Here is a 14,530-nt window from a genome sequence, read left to right as displayed (position 1 = left end):
GTCATTCACCAGAGCTAGACCCTGACGACAGCTGGTTTCATGATGCGAATAGTACCGCTGGTTTATTCCACCTTTGCCCGGCAAATACTGGATAGAACTCGCTTAATCCTAAAACCAAATGCAGTCTAATAGTCCATCACAATCCACGCTTATCAACTTTTGGCTATTCATATTGAATGCATCAGATGTATTAACAACGATATTTTTCGTTTGACAACAGCCTTCAGCTATACGACTGCCGACTGTGCAAAGTCATCTCGTTAACGCAGAAGCACGATCAGATGCAATCCAGCGAGTCCATGGTCTCCTCCGCCGGCTGCAGCACCCCGAGCGCCGCATAGATGATGCCAGCATCCAGCTGGGACTTGGAAGCCACGCATTCGCCTTCATAGCCTGCTGTTTGTAGACAGGGCACGTTCATGATATGCTGGGCGAATGCGCAGGTTTTCCGGCTGATGGAACGTGGTGCAACAGCATTGGCCACATCCAATCCTCATCGACCCTTGGCTAGTCGATGCTGCCTGCGCTGCCAAGTTGGGTGACTGAGTTGCTGCTGGCTGAAGATGCCCTCGGTCTGAACGTGCTGCAGATTCCGAGTATTCCGCACAAGCTGACACACCTGACGCAGTGGACGAGCGATCACCGAGGCCTGTTGCGACGGTTAGTTCGGTGCTGTGCATGCGACTTCATTTGTCGAAAATCAGACGGGCTTGCTCGCGTCCCGGTGATAGATGCAAGCCTGATGATGACAAAGGCTCCAACAGTGAAAACGCACAGCGCGGAATGCCTGGCTGTTAAAGACCCGAACAGTATATGCAGCTTTTTCCAACCACCACATTTGTTATTTATTAAATGCCCAGCACATGCACCAGAGGCGTAGCCAAGCCCTTCCCTTTCAATACGGACTCATCCGGCCAAACTATTTTAGAACCGAACTGGCTTAGATTGAGTCCAAGTGTTCAATCACTGGTATGAACAACTTTGAATAAAGCTATGAAAGTACCCCGATTCGTTGGGTGTTAAAATGCAGCTTGCAGAGTGCTGACATGTGGTTCTGAGTGAAACTTTAAGAACATCCAGACCTACTGAGCTGACACGAAATGACGATAAGTGGAAGCTGAAGATACTTTGTGCTGTTGCCCCCATCAACGTAAAAGGCCCTCTGGCATTTGGGCTCCCGTCACTATCCCTGCTCAGCAAGTGTTGCCCTGGCCGTCTCGGGGCCCCTTGTCGACACCAGACCCTTTTTTGGCACTGTAGGCCCATGACAGACGCCCTCATTATTTCAGGGATCCAAGACGCCCTCATTATTTCAGGGATCCCGGCCAATGCAAATCGTGGTCCGGGGCTTGCCCGCGCATCGATAATGGACAATCAGAGCTCAGAACAACTTGGAGCCGATTGTTCCGTGCTTGTGGTCTCTGGTGGATAAAGAGGCCCGAACTGTCCCACGGATCCCCAATCGATGCAGAGGCCCTCTGCCTGGCCTTGGCGGTCACGTCCCGACAGGCGGGGGTGTCCTTATTGTGACCTACGGCGTTCAGGTCCTTTGTTCATGCCCTGGCCCTTTCTTCATACCCTCAGGCCCTTTGTTCATGCCCTTTATGCCCTCTGGCCGCTTCAGCCTTACAATCGGGCCTCTGATCTCTGTCTCAAGGGGCCATTTGGCCCTTCTTTGGGCCTACTCAAGCAAAGCCCGTGACGGGCTGGGGACCACTTGCCGACAGATGGACCCCTGTTGGGCATCGTGGACCTACGACCGACACAGGGGCCCAATCAGTCTCAGTGACCCAGACCAATCGTGAGACCCGGCCTCACCTTTGCTTGGAAATAGGATACCAGAGATCAGACTGACACGGAGCCAACCGTTCAATGTTAGTGATCTCCGACTAGCATAGACGCCTGCAGTGTATCAGGGATTCCTCAATTGGTATAAGAGGCTCTTTGTCTGATATTACCGGCCATAGCTCTACGGGCCGTGATCTTTTGTGTAACTTACAGCAAGCTATTCGGCCCATATGTCCTCCAAACAAGTTCTTGATCGTCGGTCTCGGGGAGCCCTGGGCCCGTCTTCGCGCCTCTTTGAACACTGCCCCCGGTTGACTCGGGACCCCTTGCCAATACAGGACCCTCTGGTAGGCACTGTGGGCCCCTGATAGATGCAGGGGCCCGACCAGTGTGAATCGCTGGCCCCAGCTTGGTCGCTACTCTGAAAGTGGGCTCTCAGGCCCACGCCAACATTGAGCCGACCGTACGGTACTGCTGGTGCCAGACCGTGATATAGGCCCTCATCGACTCAGGGTTTCCTGAACGGCGCACCACACGCCCTGAGTTTTCAAATATTAATGTTCCGCTCCTTCCTAAATGTAAACCTCAAACCGAAAGCCAGCGCATCAGTGGTTCTTCTCGCGGGCAGCGGATTAGAGGTGTAAACATTTTTACCCCCAGCGGTGCACCGTTCACGTGCCGTTCCGCGGTCGACTTGGTGCGGACGCTTGGTACAGTAGACGGATACCGTCCGTCGTGCATGGCGCGGGCCTCGGCTGGAAGTGGCGCCGAGGGTCAGCTAATTCGGAGATTTCTCGCTAGATGGCAGGTGGCGGCCGTGATGTCTCGGGAAGCCGAGGCCGGCCACCGAGCGATGGAAAGAGCCCCGAATCAGGCGTTTCAGGTGCCATAGCGGGGTGGTGCGCATGCGCAATGGAAAGGCATGTTTCAGTCCGGCGCAAACCTTGTGTAAGCCGTGCATCTCGTCCGCTCGAGACACCCTGCACTGTGGCCACTCTAGGGTAGGTTCCTGGGGACGGGCCAGAGGGTGCGACTCCGCGGCCTTTACGGGGGGCTCCTTCATGTGTTTGTAAATGACTGTACTCATGCTTAATACTATCTTCTCTTACTACCGCCCATTCAGCTCTCCGCCGTCCTTGCGGCTGTTTGATAGCGTCACGCCGTCACCCATGGCAACCGATGGAATTGTCGGCAAAAACTGCCTAAAAGTGCTGCAATCCGCCATAGAGATTCACTTATTCACTGCAAAGTCCAAATACAGCAGTACGCATCTACTAACGATAAAAAGCACCAAAAATTATGAAAGTAGAATGAAAATGCACACAAAAACAAAAAATTACTTTTATAGAAAGGGGGGTGTCAAAAGACGATGAAAGTGTACCCCCGTTGACGTCAATCCGCTGAATCATGGAAACACGCGTTGAGGCATTGGGATGACAACGGCCTGGTCCAAATCACCCGACAATAATTTACGATCGTGGCGGGAATGCTATATCCACCACCTGACGCGACTTGGATCTCATACTACACACTGTACGCCTACCCACGAAGCCGCCAGCACGTAACACTCGCACGTAGTGCGAGAGGAAATGACGCCGGAAAGCGATGGCACTCCACCGGACAAGTAAAATCAACGCTCTTGGACAACCAAAATCACGGCCGGGGTGAGCCACTGCACAGACCCTACGCGGGTCGCACCGGCGATAGATCCGTAACTTTGATAGCCGCGGGTATCTAGTGCCTAGATCCTGACATGACACGCCTAACATGGGCTTGGACTCTAATATATGCGACCATGCGGTACCTCCAAGAGCAAATGTCATGTTATCTGAATGCTAAAAAGTGCGAAACAAGGCTGCATTGTCGCCATTGCCGTATCCAACTCGGGTTCCCCCTGTTCACAAGCGACGCTCTAAGCATCTAGACTGTGCATGTAGCTGGAGTCAGTCCGAAGAGCTGAACAGTCAACAAGTTATAAGAAATAACGTTTACTCACGCTTAGCATTGAGATCAAGATAATCATGGGTTTATTATGCCCTAATTTGAAACTTCGACGTAATTCTGACTTGAAGTACCCATCTGACAAGAAAAAAAAACGCCCCGATAGGAAGCACCATCGTGGCCAACGATCAGGAGCAGCGCAGGCACGTGTCTGCAATCGTTCGCCATCCCGGCAGGGCGTCACACCTGCGCAAAACACACCAGTAGCGCAGACAACTCAGACATTCAAGAGTCTGTGCGAGTCATGTGGGAACTCCCGGACATCGGTGGCCACTCCAGTGACCGCGCGGGTCGACTTCCTGAGCTAATGAGTGGGCAAGGACATCCGGAAACACGGACAAAGACATCACGAGAAAACAAGCACCACTTAGGGCACCACTCACACAAGGTACGACCGAAGGAACGGAGGCTGGTCAGCCCCGTAGATACGGCGAGTCGCCAGGCCAGCTGCCCCGCGTCTTTATCGTCGGCGGCTGCCAAGTGCACCGTCGGCTGCCTGAGAATAGCCTAGCTTGAGTTCGCTGCCGCAGCGCCAATCGCGAAATTCACCGGCACTTGTCACTGGCTGCCGCTGGTGCGGGTGCCAGGCCGCGGCCACGGCGACACAAGTACCGACACCGCAATATTGGGCGCTCGTTGGCACAATGACGCGCGGTATCACAATCTGCAACCACTCGCCGCCGGTCCCCGTCGTCACGACCTAGCGTCGAAGCGGCCGGCCCGAGGCGGCGCACGCTGAGGCGGCGGGGCGCGGGCGCCCGGCACCCGTCTGCGGCACCGCAGTCCTTCTCCGCGGTTCCGGCCGCCTCGCCTGGCCGGCGCGCCGCCGACGCTCTCAGTCCCGCAGAGTCGTCAGGCGGATGGGAGCCGCTGCCGCGCGCTGCATGCCGATGCGGGCGGCGCCCCTGCCGCGGCCCCGAGCAGAGCCGCGCAGCAGCGACACCTGGCGAGCTGGGGTCAACGACCTCCAGCGGCGCAAGAACGACTCGACGCCACTCGCCCACACATGCCAGTGAGGGTCCGTCCTGACACGCTGCACCAAGCACCGGGTAAAGCCGTCCAGTTGGCGCTGCACGCTGGCAGCTGCCTCCGCTTGTTCTGACGACGTGGACGACCGGCACCCCGTGGCGTCGTCGCACGAGTCCAGGTCAGCAGAGTCGTCGGTCTCTGGGCACCACGCGCCGTCGGGCCGTCCAACGGCGTCCGTAGGCGGCCCCGCGTCCGAAGGGCCACAGTCAACAGACGCTCCGACAGCCAGCGGCTCCAGCCATCCGCCCGACCAGTCCATGCGATCTGTGGAAATCAATGAGCGACCTCCGAGACGCTGGATGACCCCCGACAGCAATGGTCGCGTGCGGCAGACGGTTGTTCATGACGACGCGAACAGATGTGGCGAAGAGGCGTATTGATGAGACACGCTTAGAGCCAATATCCCAGAACTACTGCCCCCGTTTTTTTGTGGTTGGATCTAATAAAAAAACTACCCGGTTTAAACTGGACACACAGATGCTCTCATATGGTTATTTCAGGTGACCTGCATCAAACGAAAACGGGTAGAAATGCACCACCGTAAGGACTGCATAACTGCCCGCACACGACATGCCTTTGGGGCATAACAGATCTGTTTTATTCATCTCATTTACGTTTGCGACTCACAGTGCAGCCCATAAGCATGCGCCCATGATTTGGCGGAGGAACTGTTGGCTTCTGACCGTGTTGGTGTCGGCGCCCAGAGACGTACCAACCCTTAAACTTCTACCCATGCCTGACTTATCTAACTCTGATGATGTTCGGGCCCGAGCGCACCAGTCCTTGACCTTGAGTGGTTCTTGACTAGCACAGAGTCACGAACCAATACAATGCAATACATTATATAGTGGAGTCTCTAACCAAGAGCTGTTGTTTGAAGAGCAGTGTCGGTCACCACGTCTTCCAGCTGGAACTCCAGGTTTGTGCTCGATGGCGAAATTTGCTTCTTGTAGAACACTTTCCTGTACAGCCTGAAAGCACAATGAAGGAGTAATTAGAGGAATAAGGCTGATTTTTGCCACTATGACTGAACCAGGGGTGTAGTGAGACAAGGCCTGTCTTACATCGCTTTGTTACTGTTAGGCAAGCATAAGAAATAAGATCATAGAATTTACCATCACTTTAGATATGTTTGATATATATATATATATATATATATATATATATATACATATATCTATATCTATATCTATATCTACATGTGAACATATACATATATGACAAACGCATCTATTTATACAAATACACCTATATACAGACAGATGGATTGGGTGGGGGATTATCGCAGCACCTAATGTTCATAACCCCTAATGTATCACAACGCCTAATGTTTGAAACACCTAATGTATCACAATGCCTAATGTTCATAACTTCTAATATACCATAACCCCTAATGTATCATAACCCCTAATGTTCGTAACTCCTAACGTATCACAAGGCCTAATGTTCATAACCTCTAATATATCATAACCCCTAATGTGTCACTACACCTAATGTATCATTGGGCCTAGTGTATCAAATCACCTAATGTTCCACAACTCCTAATGTATTGCAACTCCTAATATGTCACAGCACCTAATGCACCTATCGGAATGCCTAGTGTATCATAACCACTAATGTTTCATACCCCTAACGTATCATAACGCCTAATGTTCATAACCTCTAATATATCGCAACTCCTAATGTATCATAACACCTAATGTGTCAAAACACCTAGTGTATCATAACCCCTAACGTATCGTAACCCCTAATATCAGCTGACGACGCTGGCGAGGGCTGGCGATTTTCAACCCTTTCGACCGCATCTGAACTTCCACTGAAGCCTACCAGATTATGCGGGCGTTTGTGGCGCATACAGTACTGGAAGACGAGGCAAGCTGGGCGATGTTCTCAAACTCAATTCTCTCAAACTCATTCTTGATTCTTGTCACACTCATTTTTGTGCTTTCCGAGCCGATGGGCTCTGAGAAGTGTAATGGAGTAACAGAATATCAGTAGGGATTGATGAAAAAATCAGTTCTCAGTGCTCATTGCTTGAAGCTCACAAGGAGATGAAGAGGGTGACATGAAAGTAAGGTAGCTGGAATGCAGGGAGCTGGTTAACCAGTATTTGAACCTGAGTGACGCTTGTCACGGTTCTTGCACGGATGAATGATCAGTATTTGAACCTCAGTCATGCTTGTCACAGTTCTCGCACGGATGGATGATCAGTATTTGAACCTCAGTCATGCTTGTCACAGTTCTCGCATGGCTGAAATCTGTTCTCAGCGCTCCTTGTTTGAAGCTCATAAAGGGTGGAGGGCTAGAGCCAGCAAGCTGAAATAAAACCACCCTCCAGAACATAACATTTGATATGGCAGGTCTCACTTGCATGGTCAACATACCAGCCTCACTGCATAATCACAGCGGGATACAAGTGTCTCAAACATTACGCGTTAAGATACAGAAGTGGTTGCGAGCAATAGGCGTTGCCATAATCCCCCCCCCCCCCCCCTAGCTTCATATGAACTGGAAATTGGGGAGCCATCCCTTCGGATGAAAGTAATTTAAGTTTACCAGAAGGCTTTCTTTAGATTCGAACGTCCTGGAAGCAAATTCATGTGGCCGGAACCCGGGGAAAAATCAGGTCTCGGGGGCACATCACCTCAACGTTTTCGGCTCATACCCTAACTGATTTTCGGAGCTGACATCCCCAACGTCTTACACGGCTAAGTCTCACCCGCCTCGTACAATGCGGGAACTGTTCCATCGTGACTGCGGTGGCTCCGGAATACTAGCAGGTGGTTCGGTAGACTTAAGTAGACTGCACATCGTCCAGCTGTGCGGGTCAGAATCGTGTGCGACAAACCCACCGCAGTCAGCTGATTTAGGAATTACGAACATTAGGGGTTATGATACACTAGGTCTTATGACACATTAGGTGTTATGACGTATTAGGAGTCGTGTTAGATTAGAGGTTACGATCGTCAGGAATTACGGTACGTTGGGTCTTACGACACCTTGGGTGTTATGATACACTAGGTGTTATGATGCATTAGGGAATATGATATATTAGGAGTTGTGTTACGTTAGAGGCTACGAGCATTAGGGATTACGATACCTTAGGCCTCATGACACACTGGGAGTTACGATGCATTAGGAGTTCCGATACATTAGGCGTTGTGACATATTAGGAGTTGCGATACTTTAGGGGTTATGACACATTAGGTGCCACGTGCATTAGGCGTTATGAAGCACTAGCGGTTTTGATACATTAGGCGTTGCGACACTTTAGTGGTTACAAACATTAGGGCTTTCGATACCGACCCGATAGATTGATTGATAGCGAGCTAGATAGATGGATAGATGGGCAGATATATGGATAGATAGAAAGATAGACATAGATAAATTGCATTCTGTAACACTTTAGCCATCTTCTCATGTGATGACATTTTGTGCCATCAGCTGCCCTAGCTCAAGGAAGTTTTGCTTTCTAAATAACATCATATGGGCAACGCATTTCCGTTTGCATCTATCATTGGTGTCGATCACAGGACTTACTCATAGACGAACTGAATGTCGGGCAGTACGGCGCGGTCTGCCGAAACGATCGCGAAGTTGTCCCCGTGCTCCGCCTGCAGCTCCGCCTTCAGAGTGTGCAGGGCTGACGCCGGCGTGTGGTGCTGCTCGAACAGAGCTATGAGCCTGGCCCTCGCCGGCTCTCCGACACGGCGAAACTTGAGTACGGCTGCCGACTCCTTGGGGTGATTATGCTGCACACCGTTTGACTGCACCTTGAGGGCGTACCCGGCGTCCGGCTTCTTGGACCTGAATCATACAAAGGTCGTTGAAGTCATGTGTGAAAATGCTCCACCATAGTCACTTTTGGTGCACTAATAGCAGTCCCTCGACGATCAAAATTACACTTCAGACGACAGAAAAGCAAATCACCACAGTGGCAAATGACGCAAACAAAACGGATGTGAACCATCGCATCATATCACGGATTAGATCACTGACAGACGTCGGGAAGTTTCGCCAAGGTCCTGACGCCGAGCGCGGTATCATGCAATGCACGAGCGCTGAAGCCGGTCGGAAATACACGAACCTGCTCTTAGCGCTGTTTGCAAACGCCACTTTCCGAACCCTGACCGTCAGGTTGACCGCACAGCCAGTGTCACGCAATGAAGTCCTGCCCGCCTTCCCTGGCTTCTTCCGAGCGTAGTGTTGGCATTGAAATCGTTTCTGTGGGACGAAGAGTGTTTTATTTAGAGGAGACTATCTGACAAAGAAACTCTGACAGCACAGGCAGGGGCAGGAAAACTTAGCCTTATTTATCTACGACTTGTCGTGAACGGGTGTGACCCTGCGCCTCGTTGGGCTGTAAATAGGGCTTCCTGTCCGCGTACTCTGAGCATGTTTCGCGGCCCATATGCTTGGAGTGCAAGATGAAGACCACAAGCGAGGCCGCCGGCTGGAGCTAGTGGGCGACAATCTATACTCTCGTCTATTCGGAGAATCGCACGGGTGTCAAACATCCTGCGACGGCGCCAACGAGTCCTTCTGTCGGCCCGGGTCCGCTCAATTCAAAGGCATGAGAGGATGTGAACATTTTAGTCAGGCGCCAATCAGTTAACAATGACATTTCGCGACAACTGGTGAGATATCAGCTCTTACACTCTAATTAAGAAAAAACAGAGTGCACCATATTTTACAGGGAGTGCGACGCAGGTCGTTGCACTGTTTACATGAAGCGCCAGCGACTACTTCGGCAAAGACCGTGCTCAAGGGCCATGGTGCAACCATGACCTGATGCCAACCTCCCCCCTCCACACATGGGAGTGTAAGGTGTTAACCACTCAGCTGTTACATCTGTACTTTGCTGCTGGCAGATGATTTATAACAAAATTAACAGGCATGTAATGCAGGTCGCGACAACAATGTGTGCATTACCTTGTACAAGACCCATGAATGCTCGCGTCTACCGGGTGACGTTGTCAACACACTCAAAGTGGTCTTTGTCATGTCCTGGAACATCTGCAGCCATTCACTGGCACTCTGCTCAGTCGACGGGCAACGGACGGAAATTGTCTTGCCTGATAACAGTTCCTGTCAAGAAACAAATAATCAGTGGCTTTATTTGTCAGCTAAGGCATGAGGGACATATTCTGGCAATCTGGCATCCCCAGTGAAGGCCTACCTGTCCTTCATGCGGTCAATCTAGGGCCCAAACCTCGATCAGAGGAGCAGTAAGTCACTCCAAAAACCTCCTGCCTTCACAGCATATGTGAAACTGCCTGGATGGATGCAGCAAAGTCTCATTCTCATTACAGCCTTCAGCCATGACATAAAACACATGACACAGGTTGTTCTTCCCTCCATGGAGGATCCTACCATTTCCATTCTCTTCTTTCATCAAGTTAATAACACTCTCAGTGTAGACATTATCATGAACACTCAATTTGGTTGTGAGGGGGATCAATACATAAACATGCTTCAGTGCCAAACACAGCTGTCACCTAGCCACAAGTGACTACAGTAGATGTGTCACCATTTTGTACACAAGTCAGAGTTTGAATACTAGGCATCTCAGTTAAGGCCTCAATGGTGGGTGCACAAAACCTGAAAGCAGAAAAAAAACATTCTTGTCAGCTGTGCACCAATAGCACTGTGGGCTCTGCACATGAGCTTTGCACAGGTATTAATCAAACCTGTCTAACAGTTCACTTACAGTTTTATTAGAAAACAAATCAGCACAGACAGAATCAACAAGAAAGTCAGACTATATAACAGGGATGTCATGAAATTGAGCAGACTCCCAGTCTGTTGGCACCTGACCGGAGTGCTGTCCAAGTGATATGCCTGGCACAACCATTCTGGATGTGTGACAACCGACAAGATGGGTCTGGATCATAATGGCAGGTTCAGTCTAGCAAAAGGACTGGAGACAAAGTAATGGTATGACATGGAGTTGCAACTCGTATTACTGTGCAGTAGATTTCGGTGCATGTTACAGACTTTGGCAGAGGCTCTGCGAGCCCAAAACTATCCATGCAAACACTTTGGACACAGCAAAATTTGTGTGGCAGCATTCATATTTCCTATAAACAAATGTTGGCTTGGATAAATGGAGCTATGGTCACTGAATTGAGCATGCTGTGAAACACAACAAATGGTCTGGCAGAATGCATGGAGAAAATAAAAATGAAGCTACACCAAAATTGCATAACAAATACATAAATCTAAGACCTGTGAAAGTATACCCCAGGCCAGCCTAGAATATGTAGGGTGCACTAACTTCAGACATGTGGAACAAAACAACTTCCCTCCCAGTCAAATTATGGGGTTCATCAGCACCACTCAGTGGTGGTACAACAAACAGCACTAGTTACTTTCTCAACGTCGGGGAATATGTCCAGCCGCTCACACAGGATGAAAAGCTCTCCAGCTGCAGAAGCCACTTCATGGTATTCATCCTGCAACAAATAGGCATTTAGTAATACAGTTGGGGCTCTTAGACACCTTAACAGGGTGTTCACATATGTTTCAAAGAGCTCTTTGCATTTACACTAATGTCTTGACCACCATTACCATGACTTGTAATTAACAATGCCAGCAACTGACAATAAATAACAACTTGCAAAATGGTGCAAGAAAAGTTTGAAACTGTACAACACAGTATCTTTCAGAAAATCACTGCACACAAGTCTTTGGGACATATCTTTCAACAAATTCATCTCAAATGCATAAATGTTTTTCCACATAATCCCATCATGAATTACTGTCATAATGATCTAAATATCTCAAAATATTTGGCTAGTATGTCCCTAATTAAGACCATGAAACAGCATAGAACATAATAATTCAAAAAAATGCTAGTTAGACTCCAACCAATTTTTTCATCAGCTCATATACCTTCCTAACCAATTCAGACATATTTTGGGGAAGGAACATAAAAGCCCTTGAACTGTTAGGTCAAAGCTGTATATTGTAATGCTTTGAGCAGGAACAGACAAAATTTGGTAAACTTGCCCATATCCCAAGACATCTATACATCCAGGCAGTAGCTCAGGTGTGACTACATCATGCCTTGGAGCCTTGTTGACACATTCAATGTAGAAGGGGGGGGGGGGGGCACAGGACACATTCTTCACACATTATCAATGACCTCAGTGCACCCTCCCCAATTTATGCCAGAGACAGTGTAATTTCAGCAAAGCCTATAAAACAGCAGATGACAAAAAATTCAGCCAATCCTTTCAATCCCAAGTCATTGGGTGCCACAGAGAAAGTCAATATGCAATGTGTCCCCACATCCCAGCCCAATGCAGTCCTCGCACGTGAACAACAAATGCAATAGGTCACTTCATTAAGGTGGTGAATCTGCTAGACATTTGACAACTGGCACGACAGGCTCATGGCCTTTCAAAAAACCGATGACCAACATAACGGCCGGCAATGCACATCACCGGCATGGTGCGCAGACCTGTTACCTTTGAAAGCATTCTTTCTCGCTCAACCTGATCCAGAGCCCTTTCCAGAACAAATCAGAACAATGATTCGGATACATCAAGGCCCTTCACGGCCTTGCCAACAACCACCAACCCCTTAAAGACCAATGCCCCCTGCACGGGCAATCTATAGTAGCCTTGCGGGCAATCTCTAGTGCCCAAACGCATCAAATCAGCTGTTGCATGAGCCGCAACCAGGGCAATGGAACACCAGTCACAACCGGCCACAACCAAGGATCATGCAGTCCTCGAGAATATTTAGTATAAATTCTTACGAAAAGGGGAACCGTGCTTAGAACCGATTCGTACTTGGAGCTCCGGGGTATAGTACGACACGCAAGTTTTCCGAAACGGTTCCTCCGATCGCCTTGAAATCTTCACTAATCGATTCCGTACAATGAGTTGATTCATGGAGAAGCAATATTGAGGTCTGACCTGACGTCAAACACCCCGAAAACGCGAAGGGAAAATTTTACATGCAGACGCAGACAACTCATCTCGGAGCCCACTGGACCGATTGCTGTGAAATCTTCACCATCGGATGCCCCGCACCTGATACCTTCTTACAATTCCGCATTTGGTAACCCCAGGTCAGGTCAAAATTTGTCAACTTTCACAAAGTTCAAAGTTATTGCTTGCTGGCAGCTCATAGCTCAGAACCTACAGAACCGAGCATTGCTAAACCTTTGCCATTGGATGCCCGATACCTGGTTCCCTCTTGCAGTTCCAATTTTGCGAACTTTGGGTTAGGTCAAAAGACGTCCACTTCACGAAGTCCAAAATTATTGCTTGGAACAAATAGTATATAGTAAATATCTAAAAGAGAATTAGGGTAGATGGCGTACTGAATGGTACGTTCGGCAGCTATCGGCGTGGTAGATTCTGAGATATAAGTGGTCTGCAGGCAAGAATTTTGTACTTTGCGTTTGACGTGGCCTAAGGTCCTCAACTTTGGAACCGTAAGATGGAATCAGGTATTGGGCATTCAATGGTGAAGGTTTCACAGTGATCGGTCCAGTAAGCTCTGAGATCTGAGTTGTCTGCATTGCATGTAGAATTTTCCCTTCACGTTTTCGGGGTGTTTGACCTCAGGTCAGGCCTTGATATTGCTTCTCCATGATTCACCTCATGACGCGGAATCTATCGGCGAAGGTTTAACGACGATCGGATGAGCTGTTTCGGAAAACTTGCGTGTCTGCGTCACATGCCGGTTTTTAGACCCTGCCCGGACGAGTATGGTATTGATTCAAGCGTTTCCACGCTTGCTTCGCTGCGCTAACGAGGAGCCATCGAAAATTGGGGGCGTTCGTAAGGTCCAGGGACGTGACGTCCAGAGTCGCAGACTTCAGAGTCCTGAAGTCCAGTGTTGAAAACGTCCAGTATCCATGGCAACCAGGCTAGTTTGGAATCCTGCCGCTAGATAACACTACAGAAACATCTTTGAGTCCTGCCGCTATTTCCCTCTTTTATCAACAGATGGCACAGTCAACCTGGCATTCCACTGGTGATCACGTGATGCGTACAGTGAGACATGGTTACTATATATCACCTAGACGCCTGGCGGCCGTGTCCGGCCTGGGTACGGTCGCGCCCCGGTGCTCACCGGCGGACTAGGCGCACACGCGCCGGGCGGCGGTGCAACCGGAGACATAGCGGGCGGCGCGGGCTCGGCGATGGCCGCTGCGCCAGCGGGGCAAGCGGGCTCCCCCACCCCGCCGCTGCTGCCGGGGCCCCAAATGCCGGTGTACACTCGGCTGCTCTGGGGCGCTTCATACTGGTATCGGGTTCTTCATGTCGGGTTGCTTCCACTTGCTTGGAGGACCCCGTGCTGTTGCTGGAGCCTTATGTAAGGTAACGCTCCGAGGCACTCGATGCTCAGGGGCCCTCTTCACTTGCCTATGGCTCTTTCCCTTTTTGAGCTCATTTGCTGAGGACCCTTCACTTGTCAGAGTTCTCTCTGTAAATCTGCCCGGACATTCTTGATCACGCAGGGGCGTTAATTCATGTACGCTGATCTTCGGTTATTGCCCTTTGATCAGGGGTCCTGTACTCTGGCCGGACCCTATATGTTTGCCTGCCAGGGTACTCCCGATCGTCCAGGAGCCCCACCATATCGATGTTAGGTCCTCGCTTGTTATGAGGACTCTTCACTGCTCACTGGAGCCTCTTTGTTGGCCTGCCACGGCAGTTTTAATTGCCCTTACTGGTCTCAGGTTTTCCCA

General features: G+C 50.0%; 1 protein-coding gene across 2 annotated transcripts; it reads right to left on the bottom strand.

Annotated features, from left to right (window-relative positions):
* Nucleotides 1–3,018: 3,018 nt before the first annotated feature.
* Nucleotides 3,019–12,648, bottom strand: LOC119110613 (uncharacterized). Of its 2 annotated transcripts, none has more exons than XM_037234503.1 (7): nt 12,584–12,648; nt 11,190–11,273; nt 9,751–9,906; nt 8,906–9,042; nt 8,359–8,625; nt 5,680–5,789; nt 3,019–5,082 (listed from the first exon to the last, which is right to left on the bottom strand). In XM_037234503.1, the coding sequence occupies exons 3-7, from the start codon at nt 9,832–9,834 to the stop codon at nt 4,625–4,627; spliced, it is 1,056 nt and encodes a 351-aa protein (XP_037090398.1). In that variant the 5' UTR covers nt 9,835–9,906; nt 11,190–11,273; nt 12,584–12,648; the 3' UTR covers nt 3,019–4,624. The 2 variants fall into 2 exon arrangements, with proteins under 2 accessions (XP_037090398.1, XP_037090397.1); XM_037234502.1 differs by lacking the exon at nt 12,584–12,648 and adding an exon at nt 12,291–12,526.
* Between the last annotated feature and the right edge of the window lie 1,882 nt (nt 12,649–14,530).

This window comes from Pollicipes pollicipes, unplaced genomic scaffold (assembly GCF_011947565.3).
Source record: "Pollicipes pollicipes isolate AB1234 unplaced genomic scaffold, Ppol_2.1 Scaffold_7231;HRSCAF=8579_pilon_pilon_pilon, whole genome shotgun sequence".
NCBI classification, from domain to species: Eukaryota; Metazoa; Arthropoda; class Thecostraca; order Pollicipedomorpha; family Pollicipedidae; genus Pollicipes; species Pollicipes pollicipes.
The sequence above is the reverse complement of the archived record's forward strand: the minus strand, read 5'-3'. Positions and strand labels throughout refer to the sequence as shown.

What these genes read in the sequence shown, in the direction of transcription:
- LOC119110613 (XM_037234502.1), bottom strand. An exon ending in ATTCATGGGTCTTGTACAAG is followed by an intron (nt 9,043 to 9,750) that starts GTAATGCACACA and finishes TTCGTCCCACAG; the next exon opens with AAACGATTTCAATGCCAACA. An exon ending in GACATTCAGTTCGTCTATGA is followed by an intron (nt 5,790 to 8,358) that starts GTAAGTCCTGTG and finishes TTGTGCTTTCAG; the next exon opens with GCTGTACAGGAAAGTGTTCT.